The 22,157-nt window shown below is 44.5% G+C and overlaps 4 protein-coding genes and 1 long non-coding RNA gene across 5 annotated transcripts in view; 2 read left to right on the top strand and 3 right to left on the bottom strand.

Annotated features, from left to right (window-relative positions):
* igsf11 (immunoglobulin superfamily member 11) overlaps positions 1 to 22,157 on the top strand; it is a 124,938-nt gene that overhangs the window by 53,222 nt on the left and 49,559 nt on the right. The window lies entirely within an intron of this gene.
* On the bottom strand, positions 6,989 to 8,842 carry LOC138412062 (uncharacterized). Its single transcript, XM_069534671.1, has 2 exons — positions 8,162 to 8,842; positions 6,989 to 8,045 (listed from the first exon to the last, which is right to left on the bottom strand). Exons 1-2 carry the CDS (start codon positions 8,202 to 8,204, stop codon positions 7,384 to 7,386), a joined length of 705 nt encoding a protein of 234 aa, XP_069390772.1. The 5' UTR covers positions 8,205 to 8,842; the 3' UTR covers positions 6,989 to 7,383.
* LOC138412061 (uncharacterized) lies at positions 9,524 to 15,363 on the bottom strand. Its single transcript, XM_069534670.1, has 9 exons — positions 14,607 to 15,363; positions 13,503 to 13,693; positions 13,195 to 13,380; positions 12,929 to 13,110; positions 12,704 to 12,827; positions 12,488 to 12,607; positions 12,307 to 12,390; positions 12,029 to 12,198; positions 9,524 to 11,903 (listed from the first exon to the last, which is right to left on the bottom strand). Exons 1-9 carry the CDS (start codon positions 14,647 to 14,649, stop codon positions 9,917 to 9,919), a joined length of 3,087 nt encoding a protein of 1,028 aa, XP_069390771.1. The 5' UTR covers positions 14,650 to 15,363; the 3' UTR covers positions 9,524 to 9,916.
* LOC138412063 (uncharacterized) lies at positions 11,650 to 11,979 on the top strand. Its single transcript, XR_011244584.1, has 2 exons — positions 11,650 to 11,768; positions 11,817 to 11,979. It is a non-coding gene; the product is annotated as an uncharacterized lncRNA (long non-coding RNA).
* On the bottom strand, positions 16,334 to 21,991 carry LOC138412067 (uncharacterized). The gene is made up of 9 exons (XM_069534689.1): positions 21,347 to 21,991; positions 20,226 to 20,416; positions 19,921 to 20,103; positions 19,655 to 19,836; positions 19,430 to 19,553; positions 19,214 to 19,333; positions 19,033 to 19,116; positions 18,755 to 18,924; positions 16,334 to 18,629 (listed from the first exon to the last, which is right to left on the bottom strand). The coding sequence occupies exons 1-9, from the start codon at positions 21,387 to 21,389 to the stop codon at positions 16,334 to 16,336; spliced, it is 3,393 nt and encodes a 1,130-aa protein (XP_069390790.1). The 5' UTR covers positions 21,390 to 21,991.

Here is a 22,157-nt window from a genome sequence, read left to right as displayed (position 1 = left end):
TCATCTAAACTCAATCAAGCTGCACCAAATCACACACTCTCACTGCTGAGCCACATTGTGTGCGTCACAGAACATCTTGCTTTTCATTTCGGCGCCCATCAGGTTAGAGCGCCCCCCACTGCCTGCATGAGAAGCCAGCTGAGACACCTGGCTCCTCTAGAGAGTCCCTGTCAAACCTGTTTCCTGTTGAATATGTCACAAACATGTCTGTTAGCAACACTTCCTGTACCTGCTTCAGCACTCTTGCGTTGTGTGTTGACTGAATCCAATCATTTGTTTTTAACAGGGTTTTTATTGTTATTGTTGGACAGGATGATGCTTCATACTGTAACGTTCTGGCATTTAGTCAAGAACATACACCTATTCAAGGAAAGACAGTCGTCATACCGTCATCGTGTAGCAGCCCTGCAGCAGGCAGGCTCCCTGTGTGAACAAGAGACGCATGCAAGATGCAGCAGATCAGTGACGCAGCTGTCACCTGCTGAACATTTGATATCAGTCCCCTAAATATGCCTGAATTTTAAAAAAATATGAAAAATACTATTTTAATAAAAAATAAAAAGTCTGATATGCAGATGGGTTCTTCCCTGATACCACACTCCTCCACTAAGTTTCGGGGATAATCTGTCCAGTCCAATCCTGCAAAAAAAACATCAAACAAACACATATAGACAAATCACAACCTCCTTGGTGAAAGTAAACGCCTGGTCTTCTGACACTTGATGGGGTTGATAATCAAATATTTACACATTTGGACAAAAAGTGGATTGAAATCAAGGGTCTAGAATATACAATAGTATACACATCCCATTTCGAATGAGTGCAGACAGCACCCAAATGGCAAGGCACCCATAATAAGAACCCCTGTATGGTCTGAGACCCCACTTGATCCTATGTATAGCATATAATGGCTTGGACATCGTAGCCCTTCCTCTACACCCTTACAGTATCTAAGTGCTCCTCTCTGGACAGACCTCTCATGTCTCCATACTTGGCCTTGAAACTGATGACAACCCGCTGTTGTCATAGCCAGGTGTTTATGATGCTTCCTGGGAGCTATCGTGGGGTGTGTTTGAAGCTGTGTATGATTTAAGCCTCTGCTGGGCTGAAAACGATCCTCGGATAGGCTTATGGCAGAAATGCAGCCTCTCTGGGATTCATGTGTGAAAGTGAGTGTGTGATGGGGGAGATAGCTGCAAAGTGGAACTGACTGTCAGTTTGTATTTTTAGATGGCAAGTTTGTTAACAATCTCCCCTCCACGTCCCTCCCTCCCTCACCCTTATCTGGTTACTTGCCGTCTAATGTCTGGTGGGACATTAAACAAATAGATGAGTGGACTCGACTCTGTTTGTCTTACCGGCTTTTATTTTTGTGCCGAGTGAAAGGCCCTTCATTTTCATCTATTGTCAGAATATCTCACTCAGCTTGACGCAGCAAAGTGCTTTGTCTTTTTATAACAAGGTGAAAATGTACCTGTCAGATTTTCCTGCTTTGTTGACTGGCTGCAATAAGTAGCAGAAAACAGTGTTGTTATATCACATTGCACATTACTTAATGGAAACTGTTAATTTTTCAAGTTTGAAGAGTTGTTGTGAAATATCTGACATGAAATATCACCTAGCTGCATGTGTCACCCCAGAAATGTGTGTGTGTGTGTGTGTGTGAGTGCCTGTATGTCAGTGTGCGCACAAGTTTGCTTGTCCAGAGTTTCTTAGTGCTTGTATGAGTGTTTGTCTTTGTGTGTGTGTGTGTGTGTTCGTGTGTGTGTGTGTCTCTGAGTTTACAAGGCGTAACCTTGTCAAATAGGGCTGCATCATGTGCTGATCATCCCCCCTTTCTGTCCCCGGGACAAATGCGTCTCTCTCTGCAGCACTTTGTGAGGCCTCTCTGTCTTCTTCAACATTAATTGGGTTATGGGATTTGTCTTTGGAAGTCTCTTAACATTATAAGAGACTGTTTTAACTCGCCTCCCACAGAAGCTGCTTGTACTGATATCATGTAGGATCCCATGCTTTCAAGTCAGAATGTGAGTTTCACTCTCACATTCAAAAGGCGATCCTTCTTATTCTTGCCACCTTGGCTTCAGGTCCATGGATTTTCTTGCACAGTTTATGTTTTAGTTACACAACAGCCAACTGCTTCTCCAGGCAGGTTGGCATCAGAGCAAACGTACTGCAGTTGTCTTTTTTTATATATTTTTTAAAAGGTGAGGGATCCAAGCATATGAAGAGCAACATAAGTCAATTGTGTTTGGATTTTAATCCACTTTTTGACTTACGTACATAGACCTTATTGCTCCTCGACACCCCTTAGTACTGCAGAGACACAGTACTATACAGTGCTATATACCCCATGGTCCCCAACCCCCATTACTGCTTTTTATCTGTAATGCAGCTTAAAAAGCAAAAAAAAAAAATCTGCCCCAAGCCAATTTTCAGAGAATTGGTTGATACTAATTGATATTCTAAACTTGCCTGTCCACCCCTGAGGCAACCCCGTCTCTATTAAACACTACAGGATAACCAAAAAACCTTCCTGTCTTGTTGATCTAAGCGAGAAGAGAGAGGATTTCCTAGAGGACGAGCTCCAGAGGCTGGAACATCTAATTTCTTTTCTTTGTTCTACTTTCTATCACAGGCACAAGATTAGGTGATGGTGAACTGTTCCCTACTGCTGTTGTTGGATGACTGCTCCCTGCTGTTGTAACCCTGTAACTGTGTTATGGGCCATATAAGACACGGCATGCATGATATAAAAAAGGCAATCATTTAAAGACACTGAAATTAATTTTCTATCTCTTTGTGCCAAACATAATTTTCCATTTTATTTATCATATGAAATACATTACGGTACAAGCCGATATATTGGTGCAACAGCAGAGAGGCCCATCTGTCACATCTGTATGATGTGGACTGCTCCGTGAGCCACTCCCGCTTTAAACGTATTAAAATGACTATTTTTGCTTCCACTGTGCAGGCTGATTACCTGAGTGTATGATTAACCGGCTTTGCCAGAAGGAGCCAGCCCCAGAAGCCCTGATTGCCATCAGATAAACATAAAACACGCTGGGAGGGAGAGAGAAATTACTTTGTCTTTTTGGCATTGTGGTCCCTCCCTTTGCCTCTTCCTCCCCCGCAGCACCTCTGTCCCTCCCATCATCTCCTTGGCCATGCCGAGAGCCAACACTTTCTAGGACTATCCCCAAGACAAGACGTGGGTATGAGATTCATCCAAGGTCACCCATTCATTTTCCATCCTGTGACAGTTCTGTGGTACAGATATGGGTCAAAGCTCTCAGAGTGTTCCTGTATCTCCCCCTTTATTTTTTTCTCCCTGACCCTCCGCTAAAGGGCTTTAGAAGAAGGAGAGAGGGGGGTACATTGTGTATATATATAGTCACCGTTTCGTCTGAGACGTCTCAGTGGAATCCCAGTTTAAATTTAAACTCTGCAGCTCCCAAGCATTATTAAGTGCTGCGAAGAATCCGCAATGATCCCTCATTGATTCCGCAGCACCATATGGAGGCCCATTACATTGATCGCGGTGGCAGCAAAGGGAGCAGCGGCAAGATCTCTCTCTGTCACCCCCACGCAAGTCTGTATGTTACAGGTGAAGGATGCCTGTGGTACCTCGACTGATTGGTTTCCTCATTATTTGTTAATCGTTTAGCACGCAGACAGCTCAGTAATCATGACTTTATTAGCCATAGCCCCCACAAGGGACTAATGTGAATCGAAATGAGACAACAGTGAGGCAGAGATGCACGTTGGTACCATTCGCATCACTTGCTGGTACAAAGAAACACAATACATGTACTTCAACTGTACTCCTATTATACTTCAGGTTCCCAGACTGTGTTCTCCCTCAGTGGAAAGTTGTGAATGGTGGCCCTCAAAACACATACTGTCCTGGTTTTATTCCTTTTGTATCACTTATAATGATCATACAATCTAACAGCCAGTGCAGTGTGTGTCCTTACCAGCCTGTGTCTTCCCCCGAACAATGAATCCTACACTTCGCTCAGCGAGAGTATATTATCCTACGCCAGCTTAACTGACACAGCAACCCCCCACAATCATTCTTCTTCACTCTCTAATAATCTAATGTGATCATATTCAGATGAGTCTATGCAAATATTTTCATCCAGGGGCCCCATATGACATTTTCTTTCGCCGCGTGTATTCAAATGTTAGCGATCAAATTAACTTATAGTGTCCCGAACGATATGTGTCGGGAAAAATGTGTGAATTGAACATATATTAAAATATGGATGTGGTTAGATGGCTTCTTCACCCCTCATAAGAAATATCAAGCTGAGACACTTCTCTCTGCTGGGGAAGCGGGGTGTAAAGCAATCCATTTGAGGAATTGAAAGTTCTTCAAATATCGTTAAAGATGAACACATGAATCATTCATAATGTGAGCCTCTGTGAGCATGATGGGTGCCTCATCTCTCTCCCTCGTTTCTCTGTCACTAATTCACCCCTTTTTGCTCCCACATATTCCCTGCCTCCTTTTCTCTCTTTCTCCATCTCTCTCTCTCTCACACACACACACACACACATGGTAGTGGAAGGTCATCTTTTTTCTCCTCCTTTTTCGGTTTTGGTTTCTATTCATTTTCTAGCTTATTCATTAATAATAAAGCTTGGAATTTATTCACCTATTCTTGGGATGGACTCTGCTTGGCATTTAAGGTTTGGATTTGAACCTTCACCTTCAACGTTTCATTAGCGTTATTTTATTGGCTTGTGTCTGCACTTGGACCTGCAGATTTGATTGACTGGTGTTCAGCTTCTGCCATTTGCACAGGAAATGTAATGCGACGTAACCACAATGCAGTTTGGCAGCCTACGACGTCACCCCATTCCAAGTGAGCAGCATTTTGGTTCACGTGTCCAACGCACACTTGTGAGTCCAGCGTAAAAGCTCAAACAAAGCTAATTTATTTGTATAGTGCATTATCATACACAGAGGTCACTCAGTGTGCTTTATGGAAATAAAAGAATCATAAAGGTACACAGAGGCATTAAAAATGTTTTTAAAACATATTTTATGGTGATACCTCATACAATCGGGCATCCCAGTAAATGAGCCTTGGAGCAGCAGATATGCTTCTCACAATATTGTGACACACGTAGGTGGATCACATGGTTATTGGAAAAAGAAGTGAAGTGATTCCCCTTTGAAATGTTAAGGTTTTATTATCTGATGTTTTATCTTTATTGGTTCTGTTTGTTGTCAGAACTCAGGCGCCACTTGAAAAATAAGTGGAAAATAAAAACATGAGAATACTCAGTGGAATAGAACCTGTAAAAGTCATATCTTAAAATCCCCTGGAGGTCTTCGGAGCGAAGTCGCAGAGAGCTTTAACTCGAGAGGGAATGCCATGTTTCAGTCGGCACAGGCTGAGGAGAAGCAATGCTGCAAATGCGGATAAATGTTTGATTTAGGTCCACATCTGACACAGACTCTCTCCCTTCAAGAGTCAGAGGAACTAAGGGTGGCCTTTTTATTCTCTCTATTCCCTTAAGAGGTTGTGATGTAGTGGGGGGAAAAAAATCCTTGCAGGATCATGTGCGCACAGTGCAATGAGGTGGTGCTTTCTCTGCAACAGATGAAAAAAATATTCTGAGGATTTGTCCCTTGTTCCCTGTATCATCCCCAGATCTTCAACGAGACCATGTGCACTGTGCCAAATCAGTGTTGCATGATTCAGTATATGGATAGACTTAATCCCTCTTATCCATGTGTTCCGAGGCTACAGCATGAAACTATATATTGTCCTCGCAATCTGTTTCCCCCCCGAATCTTCTGAGTGTCGAACGCAGAACACAATGCAAAATGACATTGACTTACACTGATTTAAACGAGATTACACATGCAATATTTACTACATCTCTCAAAGCTTATGCTGACGCACAAACGTATAGCACAACTCCTAATCCTTGAGGTATTTAAATTAAAGATACAAAACATGCGTGATAATGCTTGATTCTTTATGCGTGAGTGGAGTTATCTTTAGCATACAAATTTATTTCTCATTCATAATCTAACACACAAACATTAACAAGCCTTTTGTCTCAGGCTCCACCTTCAATTTCTCTCGATCTTTAGACTTATTAACACGACTGATACATCATGTAGAAAGGTCACAAAAAGTTCAGCATTCAAGAGACACAGCGATGTTTTCTACGTTCATGTACCGTGACGCGACAATACGAGCAAATATGTTGTTGCTGTTATGTTGGAACATTTGTTTGTTTGTTGTGTTTAGTTGTGTGTGTGTTTCCTCCATCACCAGGAGGAGGGAGGTTTATTAGAGCAGCTGGAGTCTGAACGCTCTCTGATGTGGCACTAAACTTTAAATGACAGACTTTCCTCTGCACTCTCTCACTCACACACTGTGTGTGTGTGTGTGTGTGTGTGTGTGTTTGTGAGAGTGTGTGAGTGTGTGTGTGAGTGTGTGTGTGTGTGAGTGAGTGTGGACTGAAATAAAATCAATACATTTAAATACACACTGTAACCCGCAACAATTATTCAAGGTATTTATATATAGTAAAAATATAACACAGTATTATAAATATGAAAACCATGAAATATATTAAAAGTAAAAGTTCACTAGAAAATCTCTCCTGCCGAGACATTTTGAATGGGTGCCTTTTGGATGCGCTCGGCACAGAGAGTCACATGATTCAAGTGCCTTAACCACTGGACTAAAGTGTGTGTCTATAGGGTTGCTATGGATCACACTCACTAATTTGATGAGGAACACCTGTAGTCCACTCATTTTAGAGAGACCAACAAGCTCCAGAGCACCCCTCAAACAAATGCTTCTAACTCAAAATCTATAAAGCCTAGTTTATGCTTCTGCGTCACGTTGACGCCGTAGCTACGCCGTCGACGCAGACCCCTACGCCGTAGCCTGACGTGCGCCTCCCAAAAAGTCCTATCTGAGAAATAAACACATTGCGAGAATCCCAAGACTTTGACAGATGTACACATATGTTTATTGGTTAGAGTTAAGAAATGAGACCATGAGTTCTTTTTCAAAAATTAACATGGGAGTCAATGGAGAGGTGAGACCGGAAAACCTTTCTCGATAAATTGACCCAGCCTAAAGGACAGCACCGAGAGATGTCAGAGTGACATGTGCGTGTAGGAAACAAACTCTTTAACCTGATGTAACAATCATGTCTGTCAGATGAAATTCTTACAAAAGTCATAGCACAGCATTCAGCGTAAGGAGTAGCGGAACAAAAAAATGATGGAAGAAGAACGAAGAATAATATCACTGGAATGTTCAATGAATAATAATATAGGTGCCAATGCATTGCACCCATAATTATAGAAAAACACCAATAAATTAATAAATAAATATATCAGTCCTCCACTTTCCGACGGAAAAAGCTGATGAGGCTTGAGAAGAATTTCTTGATTCTTCTTAGCCACTTCCTTTTGCCGCCCGAGGAGGCTGTGGCTGCAGCGGTGACGTCTACAGCCACGTCGTCTAAAGGCACGTCATAAAAAGCCCCATCGTCTACAGCCATGTCATCTAAAGGCACGTCATAAAAAGCCACGTCGTCTAAAGGCACGTCATAAAAAGCCCCGTCATCTAAAGCCACGTCGTCTACAGCCACGTCGTCTACAGCCACGTCGTCTACAGCCACGTCTACGGCCGCGTCTACAGCTGCGTCGTCTACAGCCGCATCGTCTACAGCCATGTCTACAGCCACGTCTACAGCCACGTCGTCTACAGCAGCGTCGTCTACAGCCGCGTCGTCTACAGCCACGTCGTCTACAGCCGCTTCGTCTACAGCTGCATCGTCTACAGCCGCGTCATCTACAGTGGCGTCAGAGCACCAGGACAGTTCACTGGTGTCATCGTCTTTAATTGAGGGTACTGAGGTGTCTTTGGAGGTTGACAGGTCAGAATCCAAGACTTCTGAACTGGTGTATTTGTCTCCAGTGGATGACTTGGGGGCACTTGTGGAGACTAGAGCCTCACAGGAGACTTTGTCCATGGACTCAGTGTAACCTTTTTCTGAGATACACAAGGACACAGGTTGCACATTAAAATCACTTCTTCTGCTAGCATTACTACTTTTACTTGCATTGCTTCTCCTGCTAGCATAGCAGCTTTTGTTTTCAGAGTCTTACCTGAGGCAGCAGAAGAATATCTTGTGTTTTCGTTTGAAGGCATAATGTCAGTTCAATGATTTCACGCGCAATACTGGGAAGCTGAGAATTTAACTGAAATCTTGAGTCTTCTTTTCCGGTCACACTTGAACTTCTCTCTCCAACTACAAAGGGTGGACTATCCTTTCCATCAAAGCTCTGCTCTCACATCATAAGAAAAACTGGCAGTTGTACTTTGATGTCTAGATTGAAGTGTTCTATAAAATAAAGGCTACTTCCTCAATTAAAGGTACAGTGTGTAGGTGCAGCTGAACACCCCTCACCTCACCCTCCCCTCCCAAACATGAAGAAGAAACTGTGGTAGCCTTCAGTTTTCAAAAACTCAAAAGGTTTAGTTTGTCCAGTTGGGATGACAGTAAAAAACATGGCCGCCTCCACAGAGAGGACCCCCCTTCATGTAAATATAATGTATTTAAATATAAAGGGCCTTTTCTGGGGTAAAGAAAACTACAATTCATACAATTTAGATGAAACAAACTAGTGAAAACATCATGGGGATTATTCTACATTAAATTTTTGCCAATAGTTCCCTTTCCTTTAAATCTTACACACTGGACTGTTAAAAACATAAAGCAGCAACGTGTCTGAATTGTATTAAAATTCATCAAATTTGATCAAATAGTTACATCGTGACCGTGTGTTTGTGTGTGTGTTTGTTTGTGTGTGTGTTTGTGTGTGTGTTTGTGTGTGAGAGAGATTCAGGGGCCTCTCTCAATCCGCCATGTTTCTACAGCAGCTCAGAGTGTACAAATGGATGGATGAGGCTCAGGAGGTAAAGAGGGTCGTCCACTAACCAGGGGGTTGGTGGATTGATTCCCAGCTTTTCTGGTCTGCTTTCCGAAGTGTCCTTGGGCAAGATACTGAACCATAAATTGCCCCTGATGGCTATGCTGGCACAGTGTAAATGGTGTGTGTGATAGAATAAGCGTTAGATGAGCTGTAAGAATTTGTGCATGAATGTGAAACTTGTACTGTAAGTGGTCAAAGTGCTATATAAATACAGTCCGTTTACTTATACAGTTGAAACTGCTTATAGTGATCATGGATATAGTGATCAACCGGTTATGGTTCAAAAAGCTTGGGACAGAATCCTTCTTATACAAATACTGAGTTTATACATGTGTCTGATCACACACTGAGAGACGAGAAGTGGCGTGTCAATTCTAAAAGATGGACAAACATACTCACCATAAATGCTTTCCACTATACAAACTAATAAGACATGACAAAAGTCCATTAGCATTACTATTTTACCCAAAGACCAACATAGGGTTCCCATATGCTCTTGGAAGGGCAGGATGAATGGATCAGTATTCACTTGGCTGACAGATGTACACATATGTTTATTGGTTAGAGTTAAGAAATGAGACCATGAGTTCTTTTTCAAAAATTAACATGGGAGTCAATGGAGAGGTGAGACCGGAAAACCTTTCTCGATAAATTGACCCAGCCTAAAGGACAGCACCGAGAGATGTCAGAGTGACATGTGTGTGTAGGAAACAAACTCTTTAACCTGATGTAACAATCATGTCTGTCAGATGAAATTCTTACAAAAGTCATAGCACAGCATTCAGCGTAAGGAGTAGCGGAACAAAAAAATGATGGAAGAAGAAAGAAGAATAATATCCCTGGAATGTTCGATGAATAATAATATAGGTGCCAATGCATTGCACCCATAATTATAGAAAAACACCAATAAAAAAATAAATAAATATATCAGTCCTCCACTTTCCGACGGAAAAAACTGATGAGGCTTGAGAAGAATTTCTGGATTCTTCTTAGCCACTTCCTTTTGCCGCCCGAGGAGGCTGTGGCTGCAGCGGTGACGTCTACAGCCACGTCGTCTAAAGCCACGTCATAAAAAGCCCCGTCGTCTAAAGCCCCGTCGTCTAAAGCCACGTCGTCAAAAGCCACGTCGTCTACAGCCACGTCTACAGCCACGTCTACAGCCGCGTCGTCTACAGCCACGTCGTCTACAGCCACGTCGTCTACAGCCACGTCGTCTACAGCCGCTTCGTCTACAGCAGCGTCGTCTACAGCCACGTCATCTACAGTGGCGTCAGAGCACCAGGACAGTTCACTGGTGTCATCGTCTTTAATTGAGGGTACTGAGGTGTCTTTGGAGGTTGACAGGTCAGAATCCAAGACTTCTGAACTGGTGTATTTGTCTCCAGTGGATGACTTGGGGGCACTTGTGGAGACTAGAGCCTCACAGGAGACTTTGTCCACTTTCCGACGGAAAAAGCTGATGGGGCTTGAGAAGAATTTCTGGATTCTTCTTAGCCACTTCCTTTTGCCGCCCGAGGAGGCTGTGGCTGCAGCGGTGACGTCTACAGCCACGTCGTCTAAAGGCACGTCATAAAAAGCCCCATCGTCTAAAGCCACATCGTCTAAAGCCACGTCGTCAAAAGCCACGTCGTCAAAAGCCACGTCGTCTACAGCCACGTCGTCTAAAGCCACGTCTACAGCTGCGTCGTCTACAGCCGCATCGTCTACAGCCATGTCTACAGCCGCATCGTCTAAAGCAACGTCGTCTACAGCCACGTCTACAGCCGCGTCGTCTACAGCCACGTCGTCTACAGCCGCTTCGTCTACAGCAGCGTCGTCTACAGCCACGTCATCTACAGTGGCGTCAGAGCACCAGGACAGTTCACTGGTGTCATCGTCTTTAATTGAGGGTACTGAGGTGTCTTTGGAGGTTGACAGGTCAGAATCCAAGACTTCTGAACTGGTGTATTTGTCTCCAGTGGATGACTTGGGGGCACTTGTGGAGACGAGAGCCTCACAGGAGACTTTGTCCACTTTCCGACGGAAAAAGCTGATGGGGCTTGAGAAGAATTTCTGGATTCTTCTTAGCCACTTCCTTTTGCCGCCCGAGGAGGCTGTGGCTGCAGCGGTGACGTCTACAGCCACGTCATCTAAAGCCACGTCATAAAAAGCCCCGTCGTCTAAAGCCCCGTCGTCTAAAGCCACGTCGTCAAAAGCCACGTCGTCAAAAGCCACGTCGTCAAAAGCCACGTCGTCTACAGCCACGTCGTCTACAGCCACGTCGTCTACAGCCACGTCGTCTACAGCCACGTCGTCTAAAGCCACGTCTACAGCTGCGTCGTCTACAGCCATGTCTACAGCCGCATCGTCTAAAGCAACGTCGTCTACAGCCACGTCTACAGCAGCGTCGTCTACAGCAGCGTCGTCTACAGCCGCGTCGTCTACAGCCACGTCGTCTACAGCCGCGTCGTCTACAGCCGCTTCGTCTACAGCCACGTCGTCTACAGCCGCTTCGTCTACAGCTGCATCGTCTACAGCCGCGTCATCTACAGTGGCGTCAGAGCACCAGGACAGTTCACTGGTGTCATCGTCTTTAATTGAGGGTACTGAGGTGTCTTTGGAGGTTGACAGGTCAGAATCCAAGACTTCTGAACTGGTGTATTTGTCTCCAGTGGATGACTTGGGGGCACTTGTGGAGACTAGAGCCTCACAGGAGACTTTGTCCATGGACTCAGTGTAACCTTTTTCTGAGATTGCACCGTGGCTACTGTCTGAGGTTGCACCGTGGCTACTGTCTGAGGTTGCACCGTGGCTACTGTCTGAGGTTGCACCGTGGCTACTGTCTGAGGTTGCACAGTGGCTACTGTCTGAGGTTGCACAGTAGACACTGTTCGCACTTGGGCAGACCTTCATTGCCAGTTGGGAGGAGGTCCGACTGAATGAGGGAAGACAATCAATTAGTAAATGTAAATCAGTCAGTGTCAATTAATTAAAACCATCAGTCCATCCAACTTGATGTGTTTTTTTAGTTCCAGTGTAAAACAACATATGGTCACTCACTAGTCCCAGCTGTCGCCATCCTTTCTCAGGTGGCTCATGGTGATGAAGGGATGCCTCAGAGCTTGACGAGGAGTTATTCTCTGATCCCCGTCAACATGCAGCAACCCGTTCAACAGAGAGACAAAGACCATGCGGTCGTCCATCTCAGCAGCCTCCAACGATGGATGGAACTGGATTTGAAAACAGGTTTCAGGTCAGATGATCCAGCTCCCAATTGACAGATAAATAACTGGCACAGATCCAGTCTCTACTTGTACAACACATGAGAGAGTACTCACAAAAATCAGGCTGATTAGAGAGCTCAGAGAGCTTGGCACCCCCTCTGTTTCCAAGCAGTTCGTTGCTCTGAATTCTTCTGCAGTCTAAAGGAACAAAAAGGAAACAAGATGAGAACAGGGCAGTATGATTTAAAAGTGCTCCAATAAAATTTCCCATCAAAGAAGAACATGGTTACTCTACCATCAATCTCCATGATGAACGGTCTGCACCCCGCTCTTCGATGAAGAAACATCGGCTGTAGTTGCCGTCACGGAGCAGGCGGTCCTCCGGCTGGCCCAGCACTGTTACTATGCCCTTCATCTGCAGACACAATACACATCATGAGAATCACATCCACTTACATTCTCTATGAATATGAAAAATAAATAAAACCCCATTTGGTGAGATGATACATACCATTTGATAATCAGAGCTAATACAGAACGGGTTTTGAGCCATGTACAAGAAGGCCAGTACGCACCCGACCCCCCACACATCGACGGCCTCGGTGAACGGAAGGCCGAGTGAGATTTCTGGAGCCCTGAGAAGGAAAAACATGAGCCAAAGATGAAAAATCTGTTGAAACATTTCAGAGCAGAGAAAATAATGAGGCTGAAAAGATATTGTGCAGGATGAACTCACCTGTACCCATTCGGCTGGATGTACATCCCCTGGTGGATTTTGGACTTCATCATGGAGCAGCCAAAATCTATCAGCTTCACCCTGAGTGGCTGATTCTGCAAGTGGACAAACATGATGTTGTCTGGTTTGATGTCTGCATGAATGACATCAATACCCTTCAGGGCGTCCAGGGCCTCAAAGACCTGCAGGGACAGAATGGATGCTAAACATGGGGATCTCTCTAACAAAAGTGTTGGTTTCATGATGCATTGATTGCAGCTACATACCTGCTTGGCAATTGGGCGGATCTGATTTAGAGGAAGGTACTTCCACTGTCTCCACTGTTGCAGGTCATAGAGACTTATGTCCAGCCTCTCAAACACCAAACAGTTCTGTTCCATGTGCACAAATTGCTCATGGAACCTGACCATGTAGGCGGAATCCAGGCGACCTATGAGTTTCAACATGGAAACCTGGAGAGAGAAGAGGAGGCTTAATGAGACAAGCCTGTCAGCAGCTTGTGATCAGCTTCATGTTCGGATGGAGCAGACAACACCGGAGCACAGGAATATAAACAAAGAATTCAGTCTCATACCTCATGCTTAGTGTCCTGGGTGGACTCTCTTTTTTTCAGGATTTTAACAGCCACATTCTGTTTAGTCCTGAGATCTATCGACGCAGCGATTTTTCCAAAGGTGCCTTCCCCTATCAAATTCAGGACTGAATAGGAGGAACAGCTGCTTTGGAGCACGTCGCCGGCCTTAACTTCATAAGCTGTCAGTGCAACTGGGGAGAGAGATGGTGGAGACAAAATGTGAAATGTGGGTGTCTTCAGTGTGAGAGATTCATTCAGTCAACCCAATATGAACAAACACACAACTGAACCAGGAGTCACATGTCTTTGTATTTCTGCAGTTTTCATTTTAAGATCATGTGAAGACTTAAAAAAAATGACCAACATTGTGTTGATTTCCTGAAAACTTATTTAAAAAAGTACTTTTAAGTACTACTTAAAAAACGTATTTATGTTTTCAGTGAACGTAGCAGACAAAATGATTTTGATGCTGTGATAAAACAGCGAAAACAACATTGGCCTCAAGTAACAAACAATGAGTTTTTCACTCTTGGACTTAAAGTCAGTGCAGAAGGTGACACAGCTGCTGAGTGTGTTACTGTGCATTTAAAGGGATGGGTCAGCCAAAAAATGAAAATGCACTCATTATCCAATCACTACTATGCAGATGGAGGGTGGATTGAAGTGTTTGAGTCCATGAAGGAGTTTCAGGGGTAAAACAGTGTTGCACCAAAATCTAATAACATTGAAGTAACTGGTGAGGGATTTTTCAAATGTAACAACAGAAAAAAGAGAACATGCCTCCATACTGCTCCTGTGGTGACATGTGTCTGTAAGCCCCAAGATTCAAATTCCACTAGAAACGGCTTCATTTACATCATGTTTTTAGCCTAAAAGTCAGCTACCGGAAGTAGTGATGCTAGCACAAGAAGCAATGCTAGCAGAAGTAGCCATGCTAGCAGAAGTAGTCATGCTAGCAAAAGGAACTAGCCTCTGACATCTTCTTCTTCACGCATACACAAGGACACAGGTTGCACATTAAAATCACTTCTTCTGCTAGCATTACTACTTTTACTTGCATTGCTTCTCCTGCTAGCATAGCAGCTTTTGTTTTCAGAGTCTTACCTGAGGCAGCAGAAGAATCTCTTGTGTTTTCGTTTGAAGGCATAATGTCAGTTCAATGATTTCACGCGCAATACTGGGAAGCTGAGAATTTAACTGAAATCTTGAGTCTTCTTTTCCGGTCACACTTGAACTTCTCTCTCCAACTACAAAGGGTGGACTATCCTTTCCATCAAAGCTCTGCTCTCACATCATAAGAAAAACTGGCAGTTGTACTTTGATGTCTAGATTGAAGTGTTCTATAAAATATAGGCTACTTCCTCAATTAAAGGTACAGTGTGTAGGTGCAGCTGAACACCCCTCCCCTCACCCTCCCCTCCCAAACATGAAGAAGAAACTGTGGTAGCCTTCAGTTGTCAAAAACTCAAAAGGTTTAGTTTGCCCAGTTGGGATGACAGTAAAAAACATGGCCGCCTCCACAGAGAGGACCCCCCTTCATGTAAATATAATGTATTTAAATATAAAGGGCCTTTTCTGGGGTAAAGAAAACTACAATTCATACAATTTAGATGAAACAAACTAGTGAAAACATCATGGGGATTATTCTACATTAAATTTTTGCCAATAGTTCCCTTTCCTTTAAATCTTACACACTGGACTGTTAAAAACATAAAGCAGCAACGTGTCTGAATTGTATTAAAATTCATCAAATTTGATCAAATAGTTACATCGTGACCGTGTGTTTGTGTGTGTGTTTGTGTGTGAGAGAGATTCAGGGGCCTCTCTCAATCCGCCATGTTTCTACAGCAGCTCAGAGTGTACAAATGGATGGATGAGGCTCAGGAGGTAAAGAGGGTCGTCCACTAACCAGGGGGTTGGTGGATTGATTCCCAGCTTTTCTGGTCTGCTTTCCGAATTGTCCTTGGGCAAGATACTGAACCATAAATTGCCCCTGATGGCTATGCTGGCACAGTGTAAATGGTGTGTGTGATAGAATAAGCGTTAGATGAGCTGTAAGAATTTTTGCATGAATGTGAAACTTGTACTGTAAGTGGTCAAAGTGCTATATAAATACAGTCCGTTTACTTATACAGTTGAAACTGCTTATAGTGATCATGGATATAGTGATCAACCGGTTATGGTTCAAAAAGCTTGGGACAGAATCCTTCTTATACAAATACTGAGTTTATACATGTGTCTGATCACACACTGAGAGACGAGAAGTGGCGTGTCAATTCTAAAAGATGGACAAACATACTCACCATAAATGCTTTCCACTATACAAACTAATAAGACATGACAAAAGTCCATTAGCATTACTATTTTACCCAAAGACCAACATAGGGTTCCCATATGCTCTTGGAAGGGCAGGATGAATGGATCAGTATTCACTTGGCTGACAGATGTACACATATGTTTATTGGTTAGAGTTAAGAAATGAGACCATGAGTTCTTTTTCAAAAATTAACATGGGAGTCAATGGAGAGGTGAGACCGGAAAACCTTTCTCGATAAATTGACCCAGCCTAAAGGACAGCACCGAGAGATGTCAGAGTGACATGTGTGTGTAGGAAACAAACTCTTTAACCTGATGTAACAATCATGTCTGTCAGATGAAATTCTTACAAAAGTCATAGCACAGCATTCAGCGTAAGGAGTAGCGGAACAAAAAAATGATGGAAGAAGAAAGAAGAATAATATCCCTGGAATGTTCGATGAATAATAATATAGGTGCCAATGCATTGCACCCATAATTATAGAAAAACACCAATAAATAAATAAATAAATATATCAGTCCTCCACTTTCCGACGGAAAAAACTGATGAGGCTTGAGAAGAATTTCTGGATTCTTCTTAGCCACTTCCTTTTGCCGCCTGAGGAGGCTGTGGCTGCAGCGGTGACGTCTACAGCCACGTCGTCTAAAGGCACGTCATAAAAAGCCCCGTCGTCTAAAGCCACGTCGTCAAAAGCCACGTCTACAGCCACGTCTACAGCTGCGTCGTCTACAGCCGCATCGTCTACAGCCGCATCGTCTACAGCAGCGTCGTCTACAGCTGCGTCGTCTACAGCTGCGTCGTCTACAGCCGCATCGTCTACAGCCGCATCGTCTACAGCCACGTCGTCTACAGCAGCGTCGTCTACAGCCACGTCGTCTACAGCAGCGTCGTCTACAGCTGCGTCGTCTACAGCTGCGTCGTCTACAGCCGCATCGTCTACAGCCACGTCTACAGCCACGTCGTCTACAGCAGCGTCGTCTACAGCCACGTCATCTACAGCCGCATCGTCTACAGCCACGTCTACAGCCACGTCGTCTACAGCAGCGTCGTCTACAGCTGCGTCGTCTACAGCTGCGTCGTCTACAGCCGCATCGTCTACAGCCACGTCTACAGCCACGTCGTCTACAGCAGCGTCGTCTACAGCCACGTCATCTACAGCCGCATCGTCTACAGCCACGTCTACAGCCACGTCGTCTACAGCAGCGTCGTCTACAGCCACGTTGTCTACAGCCACGTCGTCTACAGCCGCTTCGTCTACAGCAGCGTCGTCTACAGCCACGTCATCTACAGTGGCCTCAGAGCACCAGGACAGTTCACTGGTGTCATCGTCTTTAATTGAGGGTAATGAGGTGTCTTTGGAGGTTGACAGGTCAGAATCCAAGACTTCTGAACTGGTGTATTTGTCTCCAGTGGATGACTTGGGGGCACTTGTGGAGACTAGAGCCTCACAGGAGACTTTGTCCACTTTCCGACGGAAAAAGCTGATGGGGCTTGAGAAGAATTTCTGGATTCTTCTTAGCCACTTCCTTTTGCCGCCCGAGGAGGCTGTGGCTGCAGCGGTGACGTCTACAGCCACGTCGTCTAAAGGCACGTCATAAAAAGCCCAGTCATCTAAAGCCACGTCATAAAAAGCCCCGTCGTCTAAAGCCACGTCGTCAAAAGCCACGTCGTCAAAAGCCACGTCGTCAAAAGCCACGTCGTCTACAGCCACGTCTACAGCCATGTCTACAGCCATGTCTACAGCCACGTCTACAGCTGCGTCGTCTACAGCCGCATCGTCTACAGCCACGTCTACAGCCACGTTGTCTACAGCCACGTCGTCTACAGCCGCTTCGTCTACAGCAGCGTCGTCTACAGCCACGTCGTCTAAATGCACGTCATAAAAAGCCCCGTCATCTAAAGCCACGTCATAAAAAGCCCCGTTGTCTAAAGCCACGTCGTCAAAAGCCACGTCGTCAAAAGCCACGTCGTCTACAGCCACGTCGTCTACAGCCACGTCGTCAAAAGCCACGTCGTCTAAAGCCACGTCGTCTAAAGCCACGTCTACAGCTGCGTCGTCTACAGCCGCATCGTCTACAGCCATGTCTACAGCCGCATCGTCTAAAGCAACGTCGTCTACAGCCACGTCGTCTACAGCAGCGTCGTCTACAGCCGCGTCGTCTACAGCCACGTCGTCTACAGCCACGTCGTCTACAGCAGCGTCGTCTACAGCCGCGTCGTCTACAGCCGCTTCGTCTACAGCAGCGTCGTCTACAGCCACGTCATCTACAGTGGCGTCAGAGCACCAGGACAGTTCACTGGTGTCATCGTCTTTAATTGAGGGTACTGAGGTGTCTTTGGAGGTTGACAGGTCAGAATCCAAGACTTCTGAACTGGTGTATTTGTCTCCAGTGGATGACTTGGGGGCACTTGTGGAGACTAGAGCCTCACAGGAGACTTTGTCCACTTTCCGACGGAAAAAGCTGATGGGGCTTGAGAAGAATTTCTGGATTCTTCTTAGCCACTTCCTTTTGCCGCCCGAGGAGGTTGTGGCTGCAGCGGTGACGTCTACAGCCACGTCTTCTAAAGGCACGTCATAAAAAGCCCCGTCATCTTCTGAACTGGTGTATTTGTCTCCAGTGGATGACTTGGGGGCACTTGTGAAGACTAGAGCCTCACAGGAGACTTTGTCCATGGACTCAGTGTAACCTTTTTCTGAGATTGCACCGTGGCTACTGTCTGAGGTTGCACCGTGGCTACTGTCTGAGGTTGCACAGTAGACACTGTTCGCATTTGGGCAGACCTTCATTGCCAGTTGGGAGGAGGTCCGACTGAATGAGGGAAGACAATCAATTAGTAAATGTAAATCAGTCAGTGTCAATTAATTAAAACCATCAGTCCATCCAACTTGATGTGTTTTTTTAGTTCCAGTGTAAAACAACATATGGTCACTTACTAGTCCCAGCTGTCGCCATCCTTTCTCAGGTGGCTCATGGTGATGAAGGGATGCCTCAGAGCTTGACGAGGAGTTATTCTCTGATCCCCGTCAACATGCAGCAACCCGCTCAACAGATTGACAAAGACCATGCGGTCGTCCATCTCAGCAGCCTCCAACCATGGATGGAACTGGATTTGAAAACAGGTTTCAGGTCAAATGATCCAGCTCCCAATTGACAGATAAATAACTGGCACAGATCCAGTCTCTACTTGTACAACACATGAGAGAGTACTCACAAAAATCAGGCTGATTAGAGAGCTCAGAGAGCTTGGCACCCCCTCTGTTTCCAAGCAGTTCGTTGCTCTGAATTCTTCTGCAGTCTAAAGGAACAAAAAGGAAACAAGATGAGAACAGGGCAGTATGATTTAAAAGTGCTCCAATAAAATTTCCCATCAAAGAAGAACATGGTTACTCTACCATCAATCTCCATGATGAACGGTCTGCACCCCACTCTTCGATGAAGAAACATCGGCTGTAGTTGCCGTCACGGAGCAGGCGGTCCTCCGGCTGGCCCAGCACTGTTACTATGCCCTTCATCTGCAGACACAATACACATCATGAGAATCACATCCACTTACATTCTCTATGAATATGAAAAATAAATAAAACCCCATTTGGTGAGATGATACATACCATTTGATAATCAGAGCTAATACAGAACGGGTTTTGAGCCATGTACAAGAAGGCCAGTACGCACCCGACCCCCCACACATCGACGGCCTCGGTGAACGGAAGGCCGAGTGAGATTTCTGGAGCCCTGAGAAGGAAAAACATGAGCCAAAGATGAAAAATCTGTTGAAACATTTCAGAGCAGAGAAAATAATGAGGCTGAAAAGATATTGTGCAGGATGAACTCACCTGTACCCATTCGGCTGGATGTACATCCCCTGGTGGATTTTGGACTTCATCATGGAGCAGCCAAAATCTATCAGCTTCACCCTGAGTGGCTGATTCTGCAAGTGGACGAACATGATGTTTTCTGGTTTGATGTCTGCATGAATGACATCCATACCCTTCAGGGCGTCCAGGGCCTCAAAGACCTGCAGGGACAGAATGGATGCTAAACATGGGGATCTCTCTAACAAAAGTGTTGGTTTCATGATGCATTGATTGCAGCTACATACCTGCTTGGCAATTGGGCGGATCTGATTTAGAGGAAGGTACTTCCTCTGTCTCCACTGCAGGTCATAGAGACTTATGTCCAGCCTCTCAAACACCAAACAGTTCTGTTCCATGTGCACAAATTGCTCATGGAACCTGACCATGTAGGTGGAATCCAGGCGACCTATGAGTTTCAACATGGAAACCTGGAGAGAGAAGAGGAGGCTTAATGAGACAAGCCTGTCAGCAGCTTGTGATCAGCTTCATGTTCGGATGGAGCAGACAACACCGGAGCACAGGAATATAAACAAAGAATTCAGTCTCATACCTCATGCTTAGTGTCCTGGGTGGACTCTCTTTTTTTCAGGATTTTAACAGCCACATTCTGTTTAGTCCTGAGATCTATCGACGCAGCGATTTTTCCAAAGGTGCCTTCCCCTATCAAATTCAGGACTGAATAGGAGGAACAGCTGCTTTGGAGCACGTCGCCGGCCTTAACTTCATAAGCTGTCAGTGCAACTGGGGAGAGAGATGGTGGAGACAAAATGTGAAATGTGGGTGTCTTCAGTGTGAGAGATTCATTCAGTCAACCCAATATGAACAAACACACAACTGAACCAGGAGTCACATGTCTTTGTATTTCTGCAGTTTTCATTTTAAGATCATGTGAAGACTTAAAAAAATGACCAACATTGTGTTGATTTCCTGAAAACTTATTTAAAAAAGTACTTTTAAGTACTACTTAAAAAACGTATTTATGTTTTCAGTGAACGTAGCAGACAAAATGATTTTGATGCTGTGATAAAACAGCGAAAACAACATTGGCCTCAAGTAACAAACAATGAGTTTTTCACTCTTGGACTTAAAGTCAGTGCAGAAGGTGACACAGCTGCTGAGTGTGTTACTGTGCATTTAAAGGGATGGGTCAGCCAAAAAATGAAAATGCACTCATTATCCAATCACTACTATGCAGATGGAGGGTGGATTGAAGTGTTTGAGTCCATGAAGGAGTTTCAGGGGTAAAACAGTGTTGCACCAAAATCTAATAACATTGAAGTAACTGGTGAGGGATTTTTCAAATGTAACAACAGAAAAAAGAGAACATGCCTCCATACTGCTCCTGTGGTGACATGTGTCTGTAAGCCCCAAGATTCAAATTCCACTAGAAACGGCTTCATTTACATCATGTTTTTAGCCTAAAAGTCAGCTACCGGAAGTAGTGATGCTAGCACAAGAAGCAATGCTAGCAGAAGTAGCCATGCTAGCAGAAGTAGCCATGCTAGCAGAAGTAGTCATGCTAGCAAAAGGAACTAGCCTCTGACATCTTCTTCTTCACGCATACACAAGGACACAGGTTGCACATTAAAATCACTTCTTCTGCTAGCATTACTACTTTTACTTGCATTGCTTCTCCTGCTAGCATAGCAGCTTTTGTTTTCAGAGTCTTACCTGAGGCAGCAGAAGAATCTCTTGTGTTTTCGTTTGAAGGCATAATGTCAGTTCAATGATTTCACGCGCAATACTGGGAAGCTGAGAATTTAACTGAAATCTTGAGTCTTCTTTTCCGGTCACACTTGAACTTCTCTCTCCAACTACAAAGGGTGGACTATCCTTTCCATCAAAGCTCTGCTCTCACATCATAAGAAAAACTGGCAGTTGTACTTTGATGTCTAGATTGAAGTGTTCTATAAAATATAGGCTACTTCCTCAATTAAAGGTACAGTGTGTAGGTGCAGCTGAACACCCCTCCCCTCACCCTCCCCTCCCAAACATGAAGAAGAAACTGTGGTAGCCTTCAGTTGTCAAAAACTCAAAAGGTTTAGTTTGTCCAGTTGAGATGACAGTAAAAAACATGGCCGCCTCCACAGAGAGGACCCCCCTTCATGTAAATATAATTTATTTAAATATAAAGGGCCTTTTCTGGGGTAAAGAAAACTACAATTCATACAATTTAGATGAAACAAACTAGTGAAAACATCATGGGGATTATTCTACATTCAATTTCTGACAATAGTTCCCTTTCCTTTAAATCTTACACACTGGACTGTTAAAAACATAAAGCAGCAACGTGTCTGAATTGTATTAAAATTCATCAAATTTGATCAAATAGTTACATCGTGACCGTGTGTTTGTGTGTGTGTTTGTGTGTGTGTTTGTGTGTGTGTTTGTGTGTGTGTTTGTGTGTGAGAGAGATTCAGGGGCCTCTCTCAATCCGCCATGTTTCTACAGCAGCTCAGAGTGTACAAATGGATGGATGAGG

The sequence above is a fragment of the Paralichthys olivaceus genome, chromosome 11 (assembly GCF_024713975.1).
Source record: "Paralichthys olivaceus isolate ysfri-2021 chromosome 11, ASM2471397v2, whole genome shotgun sequence".
In the NCBI taxonomy this organism is placed as follows: domain Eukaryota; kingdom Metazoa; phylum Chordata; class Actinopteri; order Pleuronectiformes; family Paralichthyidae; genus Paralichthys; species Paralichthys olivaceus.
This window is presented reverse-complemented; position numbering and strand designations above follow the sequence as displayed.